The sequence below is a fragment of the Callospermophilus lateralis genome, chromosome 3, assembly GCF_048772815.1.
Source record: "Callospermophilus lateralis isolate mCalLat2 chromosome 3, mCalLat2.hap1, whole genome shotgun sequence".
Lineage (NCBI taxonomy): Eukaryota > Metazoa > Chordata > Mammalia > Rodentia > Sciuridae > Callospermophilus > Callospermophilus lateralis.
The window spans coordinates 198230757-198251077 of NC_135307.1; the positions used below are offsets into that span (position 1 = coordinate 198230757).

Here is a 20321-nt window from a genome sequence, read left to right on the forward strand (position 1 = left end):
AAGCAAAAAAGATTTTGACTTTTATCATTTTACTCCAAGCATATAAGGAATACATATGCGGTATAAAGAAATTTGGAGCTGGGTCTGGTAGCACATGCCTGTCATCGCAGCAGCCTAGGAGGCTGCAACAGGAGGATTGAAAGTTCAGAGCCAGCCTGGGCTACTTAGTGAGGACCTAAGGACTTAGCAAGACCCTGTTTGAAAAAAATAAAAAGGGCTAAGGGTGTGGCTTAGCAGTAAAGTATCCCTGGGTTCAATCCCCAGTACCAAAAAAAAAGAAAAAGAAAAGAAATTTGGAGCTAAAAGGAGAAACTAGAAATCACCTCCAGGTCCACTCGTCTAATCAGGAATCCCTACTCTTACTTGTTTTGTAGGATTACAACCTCTATGATGGTGTACAACTAAAGTCATACTGGGTATTGAGTGTTTTACCTTTTTTTTTTTCTTTTCTTTGTTTTCTTTTTCTGGTGATGATGCTGGAATCAGACTCGGGGTCTAGCACATGCTAGGCAAATGTTCTACCACTGAGCTACACCCCAACCACTTTGTAATTTTAAGATAAGGTCTCACTACGTTGCTGAGGCTGGCCTGAAATTTGTGATCCTCCTACCTCAGCCTCCAAGTAGCTGGGATTATAGGCATACGCCACTGCACCTGGCCTGTTTTACCTTTATAAAGCTGAAAGTTTTGTGAGAATTTTTGGTTCTTGTTGAATGTTCAAGAATGCAAATTTCAGTAACATACCCTCAGTTCTTGGTCATTTGTTGGATGCTTAGGTCATCTTTAGTTTTTGTTGTTGTTGTTATTTTTCCCTTGTGGTACTGGGAACTGAACTCAGGAGTGCTCTACCACTGGGCTCCATCCTAGCCCTTTTTGTTTTGAGACAGGGTCTTGCTGAGTAGCTCAGGGTGGCCTGGAATGTGCACCCTCCTGTCTTGGCTTGCATGTCACTGGGATTGCATGCTGTGCCATTGTGCCTGGCTTGACCCCCATTTTCCTATGTGAATTTTTTTTTAAGTTTTTTAATTTTAACGTTTTTAGTTGTAGTTGAACTCAATACCTTTATTTTATTTATTTACTTTTTATGTGGCTCTGAGGATCAAACCCAGTGTCTCGCACATGCTAGGCGAGCCTTCTACGTCTGAGCCACAATCCCAGCCCTCCTGTGTGAACCTTTACAAGGATTTTTAATTGTCTTGTTATAATAAACCCTTAGGTGTGCAGTTGCAGAGTCTGCAGGACTAGAGTCTTGGCAGTGGTTGATGCTTCTGGCCATCTCCCCCTGCGGGTAGAGGGGTGTCCAGGCTGCTGCTGTGCAGGGTGGCTGTGGCAGATGGAAGCTCAGCCTTTGTGGCTGGCCCTAAGGGCCCTCACGTGGCCTGTGTGGGGCAGGCAGATGTGCTTCTGTAACCACAGGCAAGGCTGAGGCGTCTCTCTCTCAAACTTCAGGGATTCTGTGGTCGGAAGCCGTCTTCCTGGAGGCAAGGCCCCAGAGGAAGACCAAGAGTGTGGACGCCCTGAAGAAGTGTGAGCATGACCCCCATGTGCTGCTGGCTGTGGCCAAGTGAGTGGGTCTCCTTTTGGGTTACTGGCCTTGGGTGCCAGTGGGGCCTTGGCGGCACGGCTGCCTCTCCCTAGCTGTGCCAAATGAGCAGGCAGCAGGGTGGGCCATCCTGGTCCTCAGCTGGGAAGCTTTTGCTTCTGTCTTCTGGGGCAGTGTGTCTCCTGGCAGAGTCCCACAGCGTGCACTGTCTAGTCACCGGGACATCTGTCCAGGTCAGTCCTTCTCCTCCTGGGCCTTCTGGTTGCTTGAGTTCTCCTGCGGTCCTGGGTGTCCTGTGGGTTGTATACTGCATGTGGCCTGAGTCACTCAGCAGAGACACATCTACTAGTGTGGTCCACCCTTTGGCTTAAAGGGGCTTCAATATGTCAGAGCAAGAAATCATGCACTTGTGGCTCTTTGGTCCTGGGATCAACCCCAGTCCAGTCTGCAAGCCTAAGAGCGTGGAGGTGACTGACTAGAGACAACCTCTCAGAGCACATGGTCTTTAGGGGAAGGAGTCAGGAAAGGACCTCAACACGTGGTCGACGCTGTTATGTGGTGCTAGGTCAGAGGCTGCGCCTGGGAGGCGACTGGAGCCTAAAGGACCTCAGGATGATGGCACCAGGTTTTGGTCAGGATGTGCTGTGCCTTGAGAGCCATCCTGACCCCACAGGCTCTCTGCTTCCTTCTAGAAAGGATTGGGCTGGGTGTGGCAGAAAGGCCAGCAGGTGACTGTGCAGATGGAACTGAAAAGGGTCTTCAGGGAGGATTGTAGCTGCCCCAGGGATGTGTTTTGTATTCTCCAACCCTGTTTTTTTTTTTTTTCGGTTCTGGGGATCCAAGAGCCTTGTGTATGCAAGGCAAGCACTCTACCAACTGAGCTATATCCCCAGCCCTTCTTCAACCCTGTAGTGATGCTTAGAGGCAGAGCCTTCTTAGGACTGGCCTTTACTCTGCTCCAGGTGGCAACGGTCTCCAGGGTCTGATGTGGCAGCCCTTTACCTGTGCCCCTCTTCAGCTCCTGGGCCCCTGCTGACAACGGAGGCTTCTCAAAGCCTGGCTAGTACCTGCCTGGGCTTCCTCCTCCCAGAGTGACTTATATGTGGCCCTCAGATAGGGCAGTCATAAAAACCTTATAACGGCTTTGCTAAAGTAAATAAGTCACTCCTTGCTGTTCTGATATCTGAGTTTGCACTCTTTAAATCATAGTTTATCTAACACCAAGCAATTAAGAGTGCCACACGGCTTAAAAAACAATCAGGTTATCAATGTGAAGTTACTTCGTATGGTACCTGAGACTGGCCCAGACGGTAGTGGAGTGGAGGCCACTGTGCTGGCAGCTGCTTGGTGCCTGTGTTGTGGGGTGCTAAGCTGAGGGGTGGTGGGAGCAGCCCCGAGTCCTGGGCCTGCCAGAGTGCCCACCATCTAGCATGCCCTGCAACAGTGGGAAGGAAGAGGATGCTCATGAAGACCCTGATTTGGCTTTTGAGGATCCACATGTGTGGACTCTGTTTAGCCTGACTCTTGGTGTCTGCATGCCTGGCAGACACAGCAGCCACTGTGCTGTAGTCCTGGGGCTGGGAGCTACAGCCCCAGCAGGCTGGGTCCCTGGTGCTGACTGGAAGCCTGCCTTCATAGTATTTGCTTAGTTTGCTGCCTGGAGCTGGACAGGCAGCAGATATCTGGCTGAGATGACAGTTTTCCCAGTCATCCTGACACTTCTTTGTTTGACCTGGAGGAAAGGAAGTTTTCAAGAGTTGGGAGTGTTGAAGGAGCAGTGTGATTAGATGCTTCAGGACAGTTGTGGTTGATGACCCAGATGCTGCCTAGGCAGTCCAGGACCACTGCTCAGGCCTTCCCACAGCATATGCCAATGTGGGTGCAGATGGGTAGGGGAGCCTGGGGTCACACTGCCAGTCACTGCCTGTGCTGGGGTGTACCCTCCCTCTGAGTCCTCCTGCCCTCCTGCCACAGGCTCTTCTGGAGTGAGCGGAAGATCACCAAGGCTCGGGAGTGGTTCCACCGCACGGTGAAGATTGACTCCGACCTAGGGGACGCTTGGGCCTTCTTCTACAAGTTCGAGCTGCAGCATGGCACTGAGGTGAGGTCACACAAGCCAACCAGTGTGCCATGCCTTCTTGTCTGTCCCCAACCTTCTGGTACTATAGGGAGCTCCGCCAGCACCCCTCAGTCCTGGGTCTGGAGAATAGGGTTGGGGCACAGTGATTAACTGATCACAGTTGTTTTCTTATTATAGCCTGAAATTTATTTGCTTAGTTCATTTTAAGTGGTCTGTTATTTTGTTTTGTTTTGGTTCTGGGGATTAAGCCCAAGGGCAGTTTACCACAGAGCTACATTCCCCATTCTTTATTTTTTATTTTGAGATATATTGCTGAGAGTCTTGCTAAGTTGCTGAGGTTGGCCTGGAAATTGGTCTTCCCACCCCATCATAGGCATATGCCACTAAGATTGGCCCTATTAGCATATTTTGTGTTGTTTGGTGATTGGTGGGGCTTGGAGTCTCCTTAGAAATGAGACTGGAATTGGTTTGTCCTCTTGGGCCTAATCCAGGGGTGGTATTCCAGGGGAGCCTAGGCAGCAGCCCCTCCCCAGCCAAGCCTTATCAGAGCCTATCCATGGGATAGTCACCAGGGTGTCCTGGGGTCTTCCCCAGAGGTAGCAGGCAGACTACTTTGAATCTAGTGAGTGCCTTATTCAGACAGTGGACCAGGAGCCTGACTTAGGTCGGCACACAACCATGTTGGCTGGGTCTGGGCTTCTGGGAGAGGCTGTCTTGAGGGGCCCAGCTGAAGGCTCACCCTGCTTATCCTGGAGCCACATGGGTACCTGCCCTGCCCACAAGCTGGGACCAAGTCTGCAAAGGGGGTAGGTGTGGGGCAGGCAAGGCTTGAGACATCCCAGGAGGAGCCATGCCTGAGTGCTTTGTGGTCCCTCCTGCAGGAGCAGCAGGAGGAGGTGAGGAAGCGCTGTGAAAACGCAGAGCCCCGGCACGGGGAGCTGTGGTGCACCGTGTCCAAGGACATCGCCAACTGGCAGAGGAAGATTGGAGAGATCCTGGTGCTGGTGGCTGCCCGCATCAAGAACACCTTCTGATGACCCAGTCTGGGGCAGGGGTGGGACCATAGGTGGCTCATGGATACACATGGGCAGGGTTGACTATCTGCCCAAGGTTCATTAAAGATCTTCATGTCGTGGGTAAGGGTGGGACCTGCTGTCTTGTGCTTTTGCAGCCCCACCAGCCTCCCACACAGGTATGGGGTGGTCCTAGTTCCTCTGGTTGGGGCAAGGCCTCTTGCAGACACCTGTATCCTACAGAGGAAGCATAGTGGGGTGCCAGGGCTTGTTGAGGTTTTGTGGAGAAGGTAGTAGAGTCAAGACTCTGGAAAAAGTGGAGACACTGGGTCACCAGTCTGTAGCACAGGTTGGAGGCCACATAGGGACTGAGCCATGAGTAGGGGGAAACACTTACAGGAGCCCCCATGGTCACATCCATATGGTCAGAGACTTTCCCAGCTGGGGCCTCCTGGAGTGCTGAGTGTACCCAGCAGAACCTGGCTGTGCCCAGGCCTCTCCATGCTGGCCAGGCCCTGTGGAGATGTCCTCCATAGGAGCTTGTCTTGCTTTTGCAGGAAAGTCTGCTTTTGCTAGTTCATGATTAGCAGTTTTATCCTGAAGCACTGTGCCTGTCCTCATTGATAGATGGAATTTTGTATTGCAGAGACATGACTTCTTTCAGCCTTTCTGCTCTGTGGGGATAAAAAAAATTCTTGGACCTTGAATCTGTGTGTGTGTGTGTGTGTGTGTGTGCGCGTTCAGTTGAGAAATAGCTCTCGGGAGTGGTGTGTAGCCCATGCCAGGTGGCTGGCTAGAGAAAATGGCTGTTCTGGAGGGCAATGGACAGTCTTCCACATTGGCCCAAAAAGAAGATAAAGTGCCTCTGGGGATGGTGAAGGACAGCCTCTGACACCTACTTCCTGTAGAACAGCTGTTCTCCAGTCTTAAGTGATGCACCCCAGGGGGCTCCACATCTCTTGTGCCTGTAGCAAGGCCTGCAGTGGTAGTCACAGCATAGCTCAGCCTTCCTGCAGACAGGGCCCTGCTGGCTTGGGGTGCCTCTCCCCTTCCTCCCAGGTGAGAACAGGGAGCCCTAAGGAGTGCTGGCTATAGGACCTCGGCTTCAACTGTGGGCATCTGGGGTGGATGAGGCCGTGCTGTGGAAGCCATGGGCCCAACTTGAGGATAGCAGGCAGGGACCATCTTCAGGGTGGAACCAGAGATGCTGGTTGTTTGGTACCAGGCAGTCATATGGATGTGCCAGCTGACCTGTGACCTGTGAAGTTGTGGTCAGTTGTTGCTGCCCTGTCCTGAGGGGTGGCCACAGAGCTTCTTCTTGTTTTGCTGGGAACTTCAGAGGCAGCCTTGGGTTCACTGTAGGCAGCATCCTTTATTGGTGGGAAGGGGCAAGGTGGCCTCTACTTTGAGTAGCCTGTCCCTTTGGTTCCTCTGGGGAAGAGTGATTGGCATGAAACTACATACAAGGCCCTTGGAAGGTTCCAGAACACCTGCATGTCCAGAGGTGCATCTTCTCATTTGCAAGGGGGTGGCTTTCTTGCGTGTCACCAGCTTCCCTCCCTGGGAGGCTTAATGTACCTTTTCTTCAGCTGAAGGTTTTTAGCCCAGACTGAAGGTAAGCCATGTTCCAGAGGCAGAGCAGCAGCCCCTGCCCATGAGAGGCCCCTTCAGTCCAGGAGGAGCAGGCTGGGCCAGCAGCATGGGAGTCTGGGAAGTCCCAGATCTTGACCTGCGAGGGCAGGACTTCCTGGGAGTTGGTATAGGGGCTTGTGGTCATGGGGCATGGAGTTGAGTCCTGCACATCAAATTCTGTCAGCCAGTTCCTGGGAGGGGCAGCACTTGGTGACCACTGAGGGGGACCCCAGTCAGCCTTGCCCACAGCGTCCTGCACTGGGCCCTGCTCACTAAGCACCCTCACTCCTTGACGAAGTGCAAAGTCTCCCTGGGGCTGACAACTCCCTGTGGGTCAAACCAATACCCTCAGTCTCTGAGCAACCCTGGCCTGCAGGACAGGCCACAGTGGGCTCCAGGGCCAGACTGACTGAAGCAGCAGGGTAGAGGCTGGGAGAGGGAGGGGCAGGCTGGCTGTGGGCCTCTCTTTCCCTCCGCCTGTCTCCTCCCTCCTCTGCTGGAGGAGCCAACTTCAAAAGCCTCTCCGCCTGCCCTGCAGCAAGGCAGTCCTGTCCAGGGAGCCCCGTAGGCTGGTGTTGGACCTGGAGCAACTGCCAAGTGCCAGCTGCACTTACCACCATAGACCCAGGACCATGTGCGTGGTCGGCTGGAGGGAATGAGGGAGGGCAAGACCCTGATTGACCAATGGTGAGCAGCTGGGCATGGGGGTTGGCTGGTGTGTGTGTGTGTGTTGTGGGGGTGGAGTGCGCATAGGCCCTGGAAGAAGCCACTAGTGGTTCCCAGCAGCTCACAGCATTGGGACCAGCTTTGAGAGCATGCACCACAGCCTTCCTGGAACCCTTTCTTCCCATGCTAGGCTAAGCCTGCGACTCCCTGGGTAGCCAGCCTGTCCCTCCAGCACCTCCCACTGGCCTGTCCTGAATTGGATGTGCTGCACTGTGACTGCAGTCCATAGAAGGTTTAAGCCCTCAAAACAGTTGACCATGGTGTGTGGTGGGCCTCAGGAAAGGGCAGAGTGAACTGTCTGCTCTTCTGATTCCTGCTTGGTGCCGTGGATAGGAGCCCCCCCCCCCGCCCCCGCTTTAGATGAAGTTTGGGTACATGCAGTCAGACTCCCCTGCTGGGGCTGGGAAGCAGAGTCGAGTCCTGTGGTCCGGCTGGGTTCACATGATTAATTTTCCAGCCCGAGTCGGCTGTCTTGACTCTAGCCTGAGGGCCTGGGAACCATGGATTGTCTTCTTGATGCTTGGGTTTCCCCTGAGAGCCAGTTCTCACCCCTGTTCTGGGTAGGAAGGGACCTGTTGGCTGACTGCTTGCAGTATGATATGGTAGCCCCCTTTCTCTCCATTATCTTTGGGGGTTTCTCCAGCCTTTCCCTTTCCAATGAGGTGTAGTTTGCAGCTCTGAGTCTGCCTCTCTCTAGGTTGACTTGGAGTGTGTGTGTGAGGACCCTAGTTCTCATGGCTCTGTGAGCTGGTTAAAGCACAGCCATGGGTAGAGGGTGGGAGCCAGCACATCACACAGGGCAGAGTGGTTCTACTCCACCCTCTGGGATGGCAGAGCTTCAAGTGGTGCCTATTCTGTGGACATCCAGAGGGGATGAGATGGGGGACTTGGCAAGAGGAAAGCCTGATCCAAGTGGTAGATTGTAGCTGGTGGGTATGGTCCTGACCCTGGCCAGGGGTGAGGCTATACTGGCTCAATTAAATGCTAGACCCTAGACCCTGCCCTCCAGCCTTGCAGGGAGTCCACCATCGTCTGTCTTTCCCAGATAACCACAGCATCTGGCCCTGTTTTGGAATAGCTCCTTTATTTTCTTGGTCCTTCAGGGATCAGTGAAAGGTGCCCCACCCCAGCCCACATATACCCCAAGATCTTTGCACAGAGCTGTCTGGTTTGCAGGCCTGTCTAGTTTCTCCATCCTTGAGACAGGGACTTATCCTTTCAGACCTGTGTCCAGAGGCTTTGTTGGACAATGACATCTGTTTTATACCAGCTCAGAATGGGGCAGGGGTACACCTTCTCTGGTAGCCCAAAGTGCCTAAAAGGATGCCCCCTTGTACTGGAAGGCACTCCATAGGCTCACATCCCAAGCCCAGACCTGGTGTCCCCTCCAGGTGCCCTCCAAGCCCATACTCTGCGCCCTCCTGCTGGCACTGCTGTGGTTGGTTCCTGACTGGGCTAGGCCCAGTGCCTGCAGCGTCCCAGAGGTGCTCCGCCACTATCGCGCAGTCATCTTTGAGGATCTGCAGGCCGCAGTGAGACAGCTGGGGCCAGAGCCAGGCTCGGGATACCACCATCTCCTTGAGAAAAACCTAACTGGAATGGGCGGAGGACGGAGACGACCTAGTGTCTCCTGCGGTGCCCAGAAGGTATGGAGTAGGTGTACCCGTCCACCTTTCCTCGCCCACCTACACCTTCCCTCGGGACCTCCCCTAGGACTCCCTGGCCCCAGCTTTCCTAACCTCCCCAGGAGCACAGTATCCTTCTGTCCATCGAGTCCCTGGGCCAGACTCTGCGCCGGGCAGTGACTGGGGGCCGCCGTGGTTCCCTGGAGAAAGCTGCATGGACTGTGGCCCTACGCACCGAGGCGGTGATGAGGCGCCACTGCTGGAAGCCTCGCCAGGTGTGTGTCCCTAGTGCATGCCCCTCCCCGCCCCAGAGCTGCCCTGCGGTCCATGGCTCTCCCAGCTGGAGGCTCACTTCCGGCCCACTGGGCGGGCGCATGGTCGGGGTGCCTTCACTGATCATGGGTCTTGGACAGCAGAGCCGGCGGCCCAGGCCCAGGATGCGTCCTGTCCGGCGCCGCGGTGGTCGGAGGCGGCTCCTGCTACGTGCCCTGGACACCGTCGCCACCTGCTGGGAGAAACTCTTCGCGCTACGCGCCACGGCCACCGGGGAATCCTAGTCGGCCCGCCCTGCCCCCCCACCCAGCAAAACACTTGGGGATCCGCGGCAGAATCTGGGAACAAGCCTCGTTTGATTGATGTCCCCATGGCAGTCTCTTCTGCTCGCTCAACCAGCCTGCCCTCCCCCAGGGCCCGGGATTTGGAGAAGCGAGCCATGGCGGGTCCCAGAGGTGGCCCGCCCTCAAGCACCGAGCAAGGCCTCAATAAATGGAGTTGGTGCTATGGGTCTGAGTCTTTCGCTGGTCAGGCTGTGGGGCCCTGGGCCACCCAGGGTCTGCTCCTCCGTAGCAGGGCCAAGGGATTTGAGCTTCCCTCCACACCTGGGCTCCGGCGGCAGGGGGCGCGCGCGGGGCGCTGGATGTGGCTCCCTGTGAGCCGAGCTGCAGGGTGGGGCACTTGCAGCCCGTTGGGGGCTCTAAAACGTCAAATATCCGTCCTGCTCCTTTCTGGACCAGAGGCGGGAGGTGGAAATGGAGGGGAGGGGAAGCTAAGCTTGGTGAGTTTGGAGCAAAACAACCGGATAAAGGAAACAGGTCTGAAGGGAAACCAGCACTGCCGCCCTTGCCGCGAGCTTGGCCAGGCCATTTCCTGCGGCCTCAGGGGGGTGGTCACTGCGGAGATTGCCCCAGCCCTGTCCTTGGGACCCGCCTGGCTGGTCCCTAGTACCGCCCCTAGCCCATGGGAAAGAGAGGTAATGCCCATGGGCTGGGCACCTGCCTTTGCTCTGGAACAGGAGGAGTGGAGGCAGGCCTTGCCCCTGCCTGTAGGACATGAAGAGACTGGCCTTGGTGAGGCAATCAGCCACGAATCCCATCCCCACCGGCTCCCCATCACACACATTGGGTCTTCCAAAGGGAGCTGTTGTCCCTGCTTCACAGGTGGGGAAGCTGGGGCCCAAATCACACAGGAACTGTAAGAGCTGGCTCTACCCCACAGAAGCACTGTGGACAGGGGGCGGGGCTTCCTGGACTTCAGGACTTCAGATTTAGACCTGTTAACAGTCTTCCAGGCCACCTCTGAGCACAAGTACAGAACAGTCCAGACCTGCTTTCTGCATTGTGTGCTCCATGGGGGGTGGTGTGGGCAAGTGCTAGAGGTGTTGAGGTGGGGATGCCAGGCATGGCCCAAGTGTTGGAACCTACCTGGGGCTTCCTGCACCTTAGATGGGAGCCTGCAAAGACCCAGGCCTGTGTGTAGATGGGTGGAAGACATGAAGAAGACCCTGGGATCCCAGCACATGGAGGAAAGCCTCCTCTCGCATTGGGGATGATAGCAGGGAAGTGGAGGGAGTTCAGCAGCATGAACTTGGGCTGAATGTGACTCCCTTCAGTGACCTGTGCTTTACTTACTCAATTGTGGCCAAGTCCAGGTGGGGAGAAAAAGTTCCAGTTTGTTGGAGCATAGGGTGTAGTGCAGCATGACCAGGGCAGTTAAGTGGGGGTTTGGAGAAGGTCAGTAGGAACTGGGAGGTGTCTGGGCTGGGTGCAGGGACAGGATGAACAGGCTTAACCAGGGCTCTCTTGGACCCATTTTCCCCACCCTGGGGAAAGCAAGAGCACTGCTGTAATAAACAGCTGGGAGTCACCTCTGAGTGTTCCACCATTGCTTCTACCTGCCTACAGTGACCCCCTGTTCAGAGCAATCTGGCTGGGAAGGTGGGTGGGCAGCAGGGCAGCTCCCCGCCCTTGTGACTGAGGAAAGATGAAACAAACTACAGTGTTCTGGGGGCTGGCTGGAGGACAGGCAGAAACCTCAGAGTTTTGGGGACACAGGTTGATGCCTGAGTTCTTGGGCCAATGGGAGAGAAGCCCAGTCCCATAGTTCCTCTGTAGGGGGTATGCTAGCATCAACCTGGGGGAGAGGGGCTTCAACCCACTGTAGGGTCTTTTTCTTTTAGAGCAAGACCAGGTGCACAGCCACACCAAAACTCAGAGCTGCTAAGACATGGAGACCAGAGGAGAAGCTGGGTGCCTGCTTAGACCCTGAGAAGCTGAGCTCTTCAATCTCACCATGGGGACCCCAGGGGCAGCTTCCCTGTGTTCTGTTTGTAGCTCTGAGAGGACAGGTCATGTTGTCCTCACTCTCATCTGGCACAGACCAGCAGCAGGAGCTCTTCCACAGACATTTGCTGGCTGGAATTAACCAGAACCAGCCCAGAGACGCAGGGACTCAACCATGTATGGGGCTGGAGCCTGCATACAGTCTTGCTCTGTCCCATGCATGCCTTTTCAAGGCTCAGCTGTTTCCAGGGATGTAGGAGGTATGGCCCCAAAGGAGGGGGCTGTGCCAGGGTGGCAGATGGGGCCTGCAGGGCACTGGCTAGGATTGTGCAATTTCCTGCAGCCCAGGAGCAAGGCCCCCCATGTGCAGCACTGGGGGGAGGGGGCCTGGCAGGCTTTGAAGGGAGCCTGGGTTCCATGGCCTCCCAGACTGGGAGCCTTTGAAAGAACATCTGGAACTTGGGCGACAGGCAAGCCAGTCTCTGGATTTGCAAAACCAAAAGTTAATCCTGACTTTGCCACTTGTGTGTTCCCCACCCAGCCCCACCTCCCACCTCTACCTCTACCGGGGTGACAGCTGCAGCCTCTTGTGGACTGGGGCAGCACTCCCCCCCCCCCCCCCCCCCGCATCCCACTACCCACCACCCAGCCCAGGATTGTTGCTGAGCTGAATAAGGGAGGGATGGAAAAGATGAGGGCTGTCTTCTCTGTGACCCCTTTGCATGGAGACTCAGCCAAGCAGACTCTGGGCAAATAAGCTGGGCTGCATGCCTGGTGTGGGTGCTGAATGGGCTCAGGGCTGCAGCCCAGGCAGGGAGACCCGGGAGGAAACACCTGCTCCCAGACCTGGAGGATGCCTGGCCTTGTGGGCTCTTGGCCCTTTCGTGTGAGTGTGAGTGTGGGGTCCCAAGACCTGCAGGTGTGCAAGGAGGCTGCCTGCTCCAGCTGTGGTGGACTTGGAACAAACAACCCCCACCCCAGGAAGCACATACTCACTGGGATTCAGTGCCAGGTGCTGAGACCCATTGTCCCTGCCAGTGGCCTTCAGGACCTTGGGGGAGGCCCAGGGAAAGCCGCCATCCTGCCCCTCCCCAGGAAAAGACTCAGTTTTGTAAACACAGAAACAACCATTCCCTCCATTAAAATCCGGAAGAACCAGCAAGGAGGTCGCACCTGCTGTGGGAAGTGAGTCCTTGCTTGGGGGAAATTAAACGGTCACGCCCTCAGGGGCAGGTGGTGAGACACCATGGGGTCAGAGGCGTCTCCTGGGGACATCTCCTGACCGTGTTGACTGGACTCTGCTCCTATCTGCGGAGGGACTTCAGTCCGCAGTGCCCTAGGGGGCTCGTTGACATCAGTGTCCACCTTGTCGCTCCCTGACCCCCGCATGACCTAGTTGTGGCGCTGGGGAGAGGCCGCCAAGGCTCCCTGCCAAACGAATAGCCCTGTCCTTGAGCTGCCCCAGGCGCCCCCTGCCCGGCGTGAGGCCAGGGGTCGAGGCTGCGGCCCGAGATAAGCACCGCTTCCTGCACTCGCTCCCAGCGCCGCCGCGCGACGCTTCCTGTTTTCTCACGCTGGCGGAGGGGTCGTGGGAGACCGGGCGCGCCGAGAGGCGGGGTCCCAGGGAAGGGACACCCCGGGAGAGCCGCGCTAAGGGGTGCGCGGTGCCCTCTTGCCTACCCTGAGCACATGCTGGGCACGGAACCCCTCCCAGGTTCTCCTCCTGGGCCCTCCTCCGCGGACTGGTTCGCAATAGGGTTACAACAGCCAGAGGATAAAACCGCTGGGGAATAGGTAAAGTGGCACCACGCAGACTATGAGCAGCGAGAAGGAATGACATTCAGTCGCATGCTACTACAAGGGCGGTGCCCGCACCTTCATTCCACATACAGCCGCCCCTTATAGAGCACACTTCCAAGACCCCCAGGGCTGCCTGAGTCTTCAGCCCAATACTGAGTCCTGTGCACTGCTTTCTCTAGACAGGGACCTATGGTAAGGGTTAATTCACAAATTAAGCACATTGAGACCGACAACTGATAATATAGAACAGCTACAACATTGCTGTAAGAAAAGTATGTGAATGGCTTCTCTCAAGATACCTCATGCTGTGCTACCCTCTTCTTGTTAATCTTAAGTAATAAAAAGTGATTGGGTGGATGAGGGGAGTAGTGTGTATGAAATGTCCAGAATGAGCAGATCCATAAGATGAAAAGCAGGTTAGAATTGTTTAGGGGCAGGGCATGGGAAAAATGGAGAATATTGGGTTTCTTATGGGGGTGGGGGTGATGAAAAAGCTCTAAAATGAGACAGTCATAATGGTTCACAACTCTATGAATATGTCATGTAGGCTGGGCTCAGTGGTGCACACCTATAATCCCAGTGACTTGCAGGGCTGAGGCAGGAGGACTGCAACTTTGAGACCAGCCTCAGAAACCCTGTCTCAAAATACATAAAAAGGGCTGGGTATGTAGCTCAGTGGTAGAGCACCCTTGGGTTCAATCCCGAGCATCACAAAATAAAATGTTTGTGTAGGTTTTGAAGAACGTAAGTTAAGTGGTTGAGTTTTCTAGTGTCCAGGTGAGTGGAGGAGGAGGAGGACATAGACTCCAAACACACCTGCCCCCCTTGTCTGCCCCAATGTGTATCTTCAGGTGGTGTGTATTGGTGTCCTTAGGGTGCTCAAGGTAATAAGCATGCCTGCTGGGGACAGAGGTGCACCTTATCTTCTCTCAGCACCCCTTTCCTTGTTGAAGAGGTTCGACACTTCATCCAAGTGAGGGAGAGCCTGGTTCTGAACATGGAGAAGGAGAGGGAGATCAGACCCCCCAGGAAGGAGACTATAGAGCAAGGAGGGAAAGACTAGCCATGGTCTGGGGTCCAGCTGGAGGGTAGCTCCATCCTTGAGGGAGAGGGAAGAGGTGCTGGGAAGAGGTCCTGCCGGGAGGCCACCCAGTGCAGCTGAGGAACCACTGTAGGAGCTGCCCTTGGTAGGCACGATCCTGCTCTCAGTGTTACAAGCCCCTGGGACTTGCCCCAAGCAGGGCCCCTGACACTGGAGATCTTCGGTCTCCACACAGACTGTGGGCTAAACTGCCACCCCGTTGGCCTAGAGGGGTGGCCCTTCTGGGGTGGATGAATGTCACTCTGGCCTGCTTCAGCGTGTCTGTTCATCACTTCTGTGTGTTCACAGGTGTGGCTGGGGTGAGTTCCTTGGGAGCATGCCCCACCCCAAACAGGGAGGCACTTGGGCACCTTTCAGTAAGTTCAAACAGAGGACAAGCTGAACCCTCCTTCTCCTTCTCCCCCAACTTGTCTGTTTCTGTCCCCTCTGTGTGTCTCTGTCCTGTTTCTGAGTTCTCTGTGCTCTCCAACTGATAGTGGGTGGGGGCCATACCGAGAGTCTGTCCCACTCCCAGGCTGTGTGCTCACACCCCACATCTGACACTAAGCTGTGATGACTGTCCATGTCCATCTGCGCAACCCCTGGTGTGTGCCATGGGGGCACTGGGGTAAGACAGGTTCCTTCCCCAGGCAGGGAAAATAGGACCCTCCTCTAGGCTGAGAAGAACTGGGAGGTCTTGGGGGTATGAGTAATCAGGATCCCCATTGGGGGTGATTGTTATACCCTTCCCTAAAGGAGACCTCATTCAGTGAGAGGCTTTGAAAGGACTTGGGAGGCCCAAGGAGATGGTATGGAAAGTGGGGTCCAGACCTCCTGGGAGGGGCCCAGGGATAGTATGATTGGGGTTCCACAGTTGGAGAGCTTGAGGCTTGATATCTGGGGCTCTTTGACTGGTCATCAACACTGTGCAAGCAGAAGCTGGATAGTTCACTGTGGGGAGCAGGGTGGGCACAGCCTGGGTGGGTGCTGCCTTTCTTTGGGATGTGGGGGTGAGTGGAAACTCCTGCAGGGGCCCTGGCATGCTGTGTCTGTCCATAGGTATCAGGCCTGTGGTGGCACTGGGTGAGGGATGCTGTTCTGGGCAGCCAGCCTCTGGGTTTGACAGTTTTAAGAAGCAGATGAGCATGATGGGGTAAGGGCCTGGGGGATTGCTGGCTTGTCCAACTCACTCCTTTGAGTCACAGTGGGGTTGGGGCACGTTAGAGCAGGCTGGGAGGGTGACCTGTGACTGCTGTCAAGGGGCTGCTGCCCTGGACCCATGGGGCTCATCTGGGGTCAGCTCCCTAGGGAGATCAGGAGGAAGGCAGGTTGAGGACTCTTGCAGATGATACTCTTCCTTCCCCAACAACCAAGACACAGGTATGCAGAGGGAAGGCCCCGCACTTTATTTGTGGCCCCTGAGCCAGGGGAACCCAGATCCTGGTCCCTCTTTTACAGCAAACCAACATTGTTATTCCTTGTTTTTAAAAGCCCTTGCTACATAGATGCTGGTGATCACTGAAACTCCTTGAAAAAAGAAGTTTAAAAGTTTAATTAAAAATTAAATATATTGTATTATGTATATAAAAAAGGGAAAGTAAAAAAAAAAAAAATCTGGTTCTTAAAGATACACTGCAGGGAAAGAACTAAGTGCTTTGAAAAGCTGAACCCCGGCAGGGCCAGCCAGCAGATCCGAGGCTCCGGCTCCTGCAACAGCCCCAATTCCTGGGAGAGGCCCTCAGGATCCCCAGAGCCAGGATGGTGGCAGGAAGACGGGCAGCAAGCTGCCAGCGTCCTGAGGCTGTGGCATAGTCAAAACATATATCTGCAAGAAGGAGAGGGCAGCGGCAGCAGGCCATAGGGTCGCAGTGGCAACAGGAGGAAGCGGGCAGCGGCTTAGCCGGAGATGCAGGCGCTGTAGTACACAGCGCTGCTGGCATCTGACAGCGCTGAGATCAGGCTGCTCTCCTCCGGGCAGGTCATGGTGCGTGGACCCAATTTGGCCAGAGCCACGTGGTATGGGAGCGCAGAGGCGTCAGGCCGAGTCCGGCTGCAGTTGAGGTACTGGTCGAACTCGGTGAGGTCCACGTCTGCCCAGAGGTCAGCGGCAGGCCCCAGTGGCTCAGCTCCCTCCAACGGTGGGGCCTCCGGCGGCGGCGACAACGGGCTGGAGTATGGGCCCGGCGTGCCCAGGGCACCGTAGTAGAGGCCAGCGAGGGGTGTGGCGGGCGGCGCGGTCCTGAGCGCCTCGGCCAGGGGAGCCCCAAAGCAGCTGCTGGGGTCCCGGGCCAACTCCGGGGCATAGGGCGCACGGAAGGCCCGCAGCGTGCAGTCTTCTGGCACCGCAGGCGGCGGAAAGAAGGCGGCCTCGCCGGGCTCCAGGCCGTCCAGCGGTGAGCGCTCGGGTGTGGGCAGCCCCAGGCCGTCGAACTCGGCACCCAGTGGGGGCAGCTCGCGGAAGGCTCGCGCCGAGCCAGGCGCCATCGGGAAGGGCTCAGGAGGCGGCGGCAGCGGCGGCGGCGGCGCCAAGCCTGGGAGCAGGAGGCCAGGTTCCAGCCTTCGGGCCTTGCGCGCCTGCTTCTTCCGTCGGGGTCGGTACTTGTAGTTGGGGTGGTCGCGCAAATGCTGCACGCGCAGCCTTTCGGCCTCCTCTACGAAGGGCCGCTTCTCTGCTGCGTTCAGCTCCTTCCACGCTTTGCCTGCGGGCCGCGCACACAGGTGAGTTGACTGCCGTCGGGTGCACGGCCCATCGGACCCTGCGTGCCACATGGGCAAGCTGCGAGGGTATGACTCGGACCCCTCTGCCCGGGCCCGAATCTCCAGCGCCCCAGCCCAAGTCCCCCAGCCCTCCTACTCCCTCCCCTCCCCTGCTCCGCCGCTTACCCAGCATCTTGCTGAGCACCGCGTTGTGCAGGTCCGGGTTCTGCTGAGCCAGCCGCTTGCGCTCGTCCTTCGCCCACACCATGAAGGCGTTCATGGGCCGCCGGATGCGCGACTCGTCGGCAGTCTGGCGTTCCCCGCGGCCGGCCGGGTCGAGGCCATAGCGCCCCGGCTCGGGGCTGCGTGGCGGGCTGCGTGGCGGGCTGGGTGGCGAAGTGGGCGCGACGGGCACGACGGGCGCGGTGGGGAGACCGCGCGGCTCAGCGGCGGCCCCGGGGCCCGGGGCCCATGCACAGTCGCGGCGGGCGGGCGGGTCGTCTGCGCCGTAGCCGGGCGGCGATCTCTGCATTCCAGCTGGGCGCGGCCTGGGCAGAACGCAGCGCGGAAGCGCAGAGGAAGGATGGTGGGCACTGTGGGGCAGGACGCGGAGGACAGACCTGCAGCGGGCGGGCAACGGTAGGGATGTTGGTGGCCTTGTGCCGGGCGGGCGCCCAGATATAGCGGCGAGGGGCCAATCGGCTGCGGGTCTGGCAGGCTGGGGCGGGGCAGGCCGGGTCCAGGGCCGCCCCCTCCCCCGGGGGCTCCCTTTCTTCTTGGGCTGGGCCGGATCCCGCCAAGGCCTCCCCTGCGCAGAGCACCCACCCCCCGCGCGCACTGTCTCTGAAGGAGAGACCCCCAGTAGGAGAAGGCCGCTGGTTTGGGCTGGGGTTTCGAAGAGGGAGTCCTCATGAGGTTGTAAGGATTTCGGAGCCGAGTTGCCGCCGCCCCACCCACGGAGAAAGACCCCCAGGCAGTAACTGGGGGAGTGGGCAGTGCCATGAGGTTGCATTGGAAAGAGGCAGATTTATTTTAGCATAAAGTTCTTGGGAGGCCGCCTTCCCTAGTCAATCACCGTGGGAAAAGCGCCTGTGTTTTGAGGTGTTCCTTTCCCCCCAACCCTCCAGCGCATGCAATTGGAATTCAGCATTGGGGACTTTCAACTCCAAGCCTGTCCCAGGGATTAGAGGAGAAGATGGGCCTATTTTTCCCTCCTTCACTTCCAAACCCTCCACTGTGGAGCAAGGCTAACCCTACAGGGACCCCAAGAAGCAGGGAGTCTGGGTGTGCAGGGACCCTGGCCGCATTCCCACTCTCCAACTCTGGAGTGGTGGAGCTGGAACCCATGGTATCTAGCTCCCCTGCCCTGCAGAGGCCAGCAGGACAGACAGAGCAAGGAGGCTGGACCAGGTGGGGCCAGGGAGGCAGGGGAGCACTGGGTCTTCTTTGAGGTCTCCTCCCTTGGGCCCACAAGCCTACAGGGGCGGGTTCAGAAGAACCTCCAGCTTCACTAATGTTCCCTGTGTCCATTGATCACATCAGGAGGGGATTGAGCTCCAGAAGCTACTGGCTCTCATCCAGGGAACTTCCCCCTTCTTCTGAGAAAACGAAGTATGGTTCGTTCGTTCCTTCCTTCCTTCCTTCCTTCCTTCCTTCCACCAGGGATTGAACCCAGGGGCATTTAACCACTGAGCCACATCTCCAGACATTTTTAAAAATTTTATTTAGATACAGGGTCTTGCTAAATTGCTGAGGCTGGCCTTGAATTTGTATTCCTCCTGCCTCAGCCTCCTGAGCCTCTGGGATTACAGGATGATGGCTACCACACCTGGCTCCAAGTATGGTTCTATTGGGGAAGGTGGACTGTTGTGGGCAGCCCAGCTGGGGTCAGGATCTCCATCCTAGCATCCACCTGGATGTTCTACACCTCCCCTTATCATGGCAGAGTACCCCTCCCCCTGAGCACCATGATTTGAGGCCACAGATGTCAGGCACTCCAGGCATGTGTAGTCTCTGGTGGTTTTCTAGACCACATGCAGTATCTCCTGAGGAATGGGGTAGGTCCTGTATGAATCCCTAGTGGCTGTTCCTGAGCTGCCCTCAGGGCACTCCTGTCCCAGGGAGAGGCTGAAACCCCAAGGGTCTTTCAGCCTGAGGACTGTCCCATGTTCATCATCCCTGCTTCACAGATTGTCACATAGGCCAATAAAAGACTGGGTTTCCCAGGCTGCTTTCTAGATCTCCCCAGTCCATCACTGGCCCTAGTAACTCCTGCATGAGGAGCAGTTCTGGCATTTCTCACCAATAGGCAGTGGTGGTGAGCATGGAGGTGGACCAATCCACAGGGCTCTATAGTGGTGCCAACTCTCTTGGCCAGGTCTCATTGCGGGTAGGTGGACTGGGCAGCTAGTAGGGGGCATAGTGGAGGATGGGAATCTTTTCTAGTACTCCAGGTTGGGGAATGGGTCCAGAGTCAGGGCTACCCTGGTCTCCCACTGGGAAGTGCTGGACAGAGGTTCTCTCCACCCAGAGCTGGTGCAGCCTGGGGTCACCAGGGAAGGCTGGGGTCGCCAGGGCTTGACTCAGCAGGGGCAGTGAGTGGTCTGCAGTGATGGTCCCTGAGGCTCCTGAAGAAGGCCTCCAGGGTCCTTTGTAGTAGGCCCCCCCAACACTGGGTGGATTTAGAGTTCCCTTGGGGCTCTGCCAGACACTCTGCAGCCCCTAAGGACCCAGAGTCATCCAAGTGCTCTGAACATAGTGGCCTGCTGTGTCCGGCATTACCTCATCACCCCCTCCTCCACCCTGCACATGTCCCTCCAGTAGTCACCTCCCCTGGCGCCAGCCAGTGACCTTCTTGGCTGAGCTGTGAGACTCAGGTGTCCGGCTGTCATGTCCTGTGAGCTGGGCTCGGGAGCCTGGTGGGGTGCTACCTTCCTTCTGCAGGGTCAGGCTGCCTTCTCTGTGCTGCCTGACAGGGGTGAGGATGGCAGCCCCGCCCACTGTCCAGATGGGACAACAATGAGGGAGGGCACTGCCGTCAGCTGGGTGGCCCTGACCCTGGAGCCTCAGGGTTGGAGGGACTCCCCAGGGCTGTAGGAGGGCTGGTGTAGGTGTGGCTGGCTGTGCTGGGGGAGTGGCATCTGGTGGAGAGACTGCTGTCTGTGTGTGGTCTGCACGGTGCCTATCCGCCTGGCTGTGGGGTGAAGTGGACCCTAGTGCTGGAGGCTACCCAGGGTCTGGGGAGCCAGACAAGCTGGACTCTCCCATAAGAAGATGAAGACTTGTGGTTGAAGACCAAGGGTCCTGCTGAGGAAAACATGGCTCTCAATTCCCTGAGCTGCGGTCCTAGCTCTGTTCAAATGAGGGCACATTTATCTTTAGAGCCCACCTCAGCCTGGCCTGGCCAGGTTTGCTGCTGCCCACCCTAATGGGAACCCTTTTTCTAGCCCCAGCCCACAGAAATGGGGAACGAGGGGCAACATTTCTCTGCAAGTGTGGAGCCAAGGTAGACACCGAGTGGACCCTGTCCTCCCTGCCCTTTACCTGCTCCTCTCCCTCAGTCTGGA

General features: G+C 56.7%; 3 protein-coding genes across 3 annotated transcripts in view; 2 read left to right on the forward strand and 1 right to left on the reverse strand.

Moving 5' to 3' along the window:
- Prpf6 (pre-mRNA processing factor 6) overlaps window positions 1-5343 on the forward strand; it is a 46580-nt gene extending 41237 nt beyond the window's left edge. The window contains exons 19-21 of the mRNA XM_076852178.1: window positions 1450-1564; window positions 3518-3644; window positions 4505-5343. Of these exons, the coding sequence (XP_076708293.1) occupies window positions 1450-1564; window positions 3518-3644; window positions 4505-4657 (395 nt within the window). The 3' untranslated portion in view covers window positions 4658-5343. The remainder of the gene's footprint in view (window positions 1-1449; window positions 1565-3517; window positions 3645-4504) is intronic.
- Window positions 4751-9369, forward strand: C3H20orf204 (chromosome 3 C20orf204 homolog). The gene is made up of 4 exons (XM_076849511.1): window positions 4751-4759; window positions 8386-8640; window positions 8742-8894; window positions 9036-9369. The coding sequence occupies exons 1-4, from the start codon at window positions 4751-4753 to the stop codon at window positions 9174-9176; spliced, it is 558 nt and encodes a 185-aa protein (XP_076705626.1). The 3' UTR covers window positions 9177-9369.
- A 6070-nt stretch (window positions 9370-15439) lies between these two features.
- On the reverse strand, window positions 15440-17393 carry Sox18 (SRY-box transcription factor 18). Its single transcript, XM_076852183.2, has 2 exons — window positions 16942-17393; window positions 15440-16757 (listed from the first exon to the last, which is right to left on the reverse strand). Exons 1-2 carry the CDS (start codon window positions 17285-17287, stop codon window positions 15955-15957), a joined length of 1149 nt encoding a protein of 382 aa, XP_076708298.1. The 5' UTR covers window positions 17288-17393; the 3' UTR covers window positions 15440-15954.
- Between the last annotated feature and the right edge of the window lie 2928 nt (window positions 17394-20321).

Coding starts and splice junctions, on each gene's coding strand:
- C3H20orf204 (XM_076849511.1), top strand. Junction 8,641..8,741: donor TCTCCTGCGGTGCCCAGAAG/GTATGGAGTAGG, acceptor TAACCTCCCCAG/GAGCACAGTATCCTTCTGTC. Junction 8,895..9,035: donor ACTGCTGGAAGCCTCGCCAG/GTGTGTGTCCCT, acceptor CTTGGACAGCAG/AGCCGGCGGCCCAGGCCCAG.
- Sox18 (XM_076852183.2), bottom strand. CDS start 17,287: ATGCAGAGATCGCCGCCCGGCTACGGCGCAGACGACCCGCCCGCCCGC. Junction 16,758..16,941: donor GGTGCTCAGCAAGATGCTGG/GTAAGCGGCGGA, acceptor CGCGGCCCGCAG/GCAAAGCGTGGAAGGAGCTG.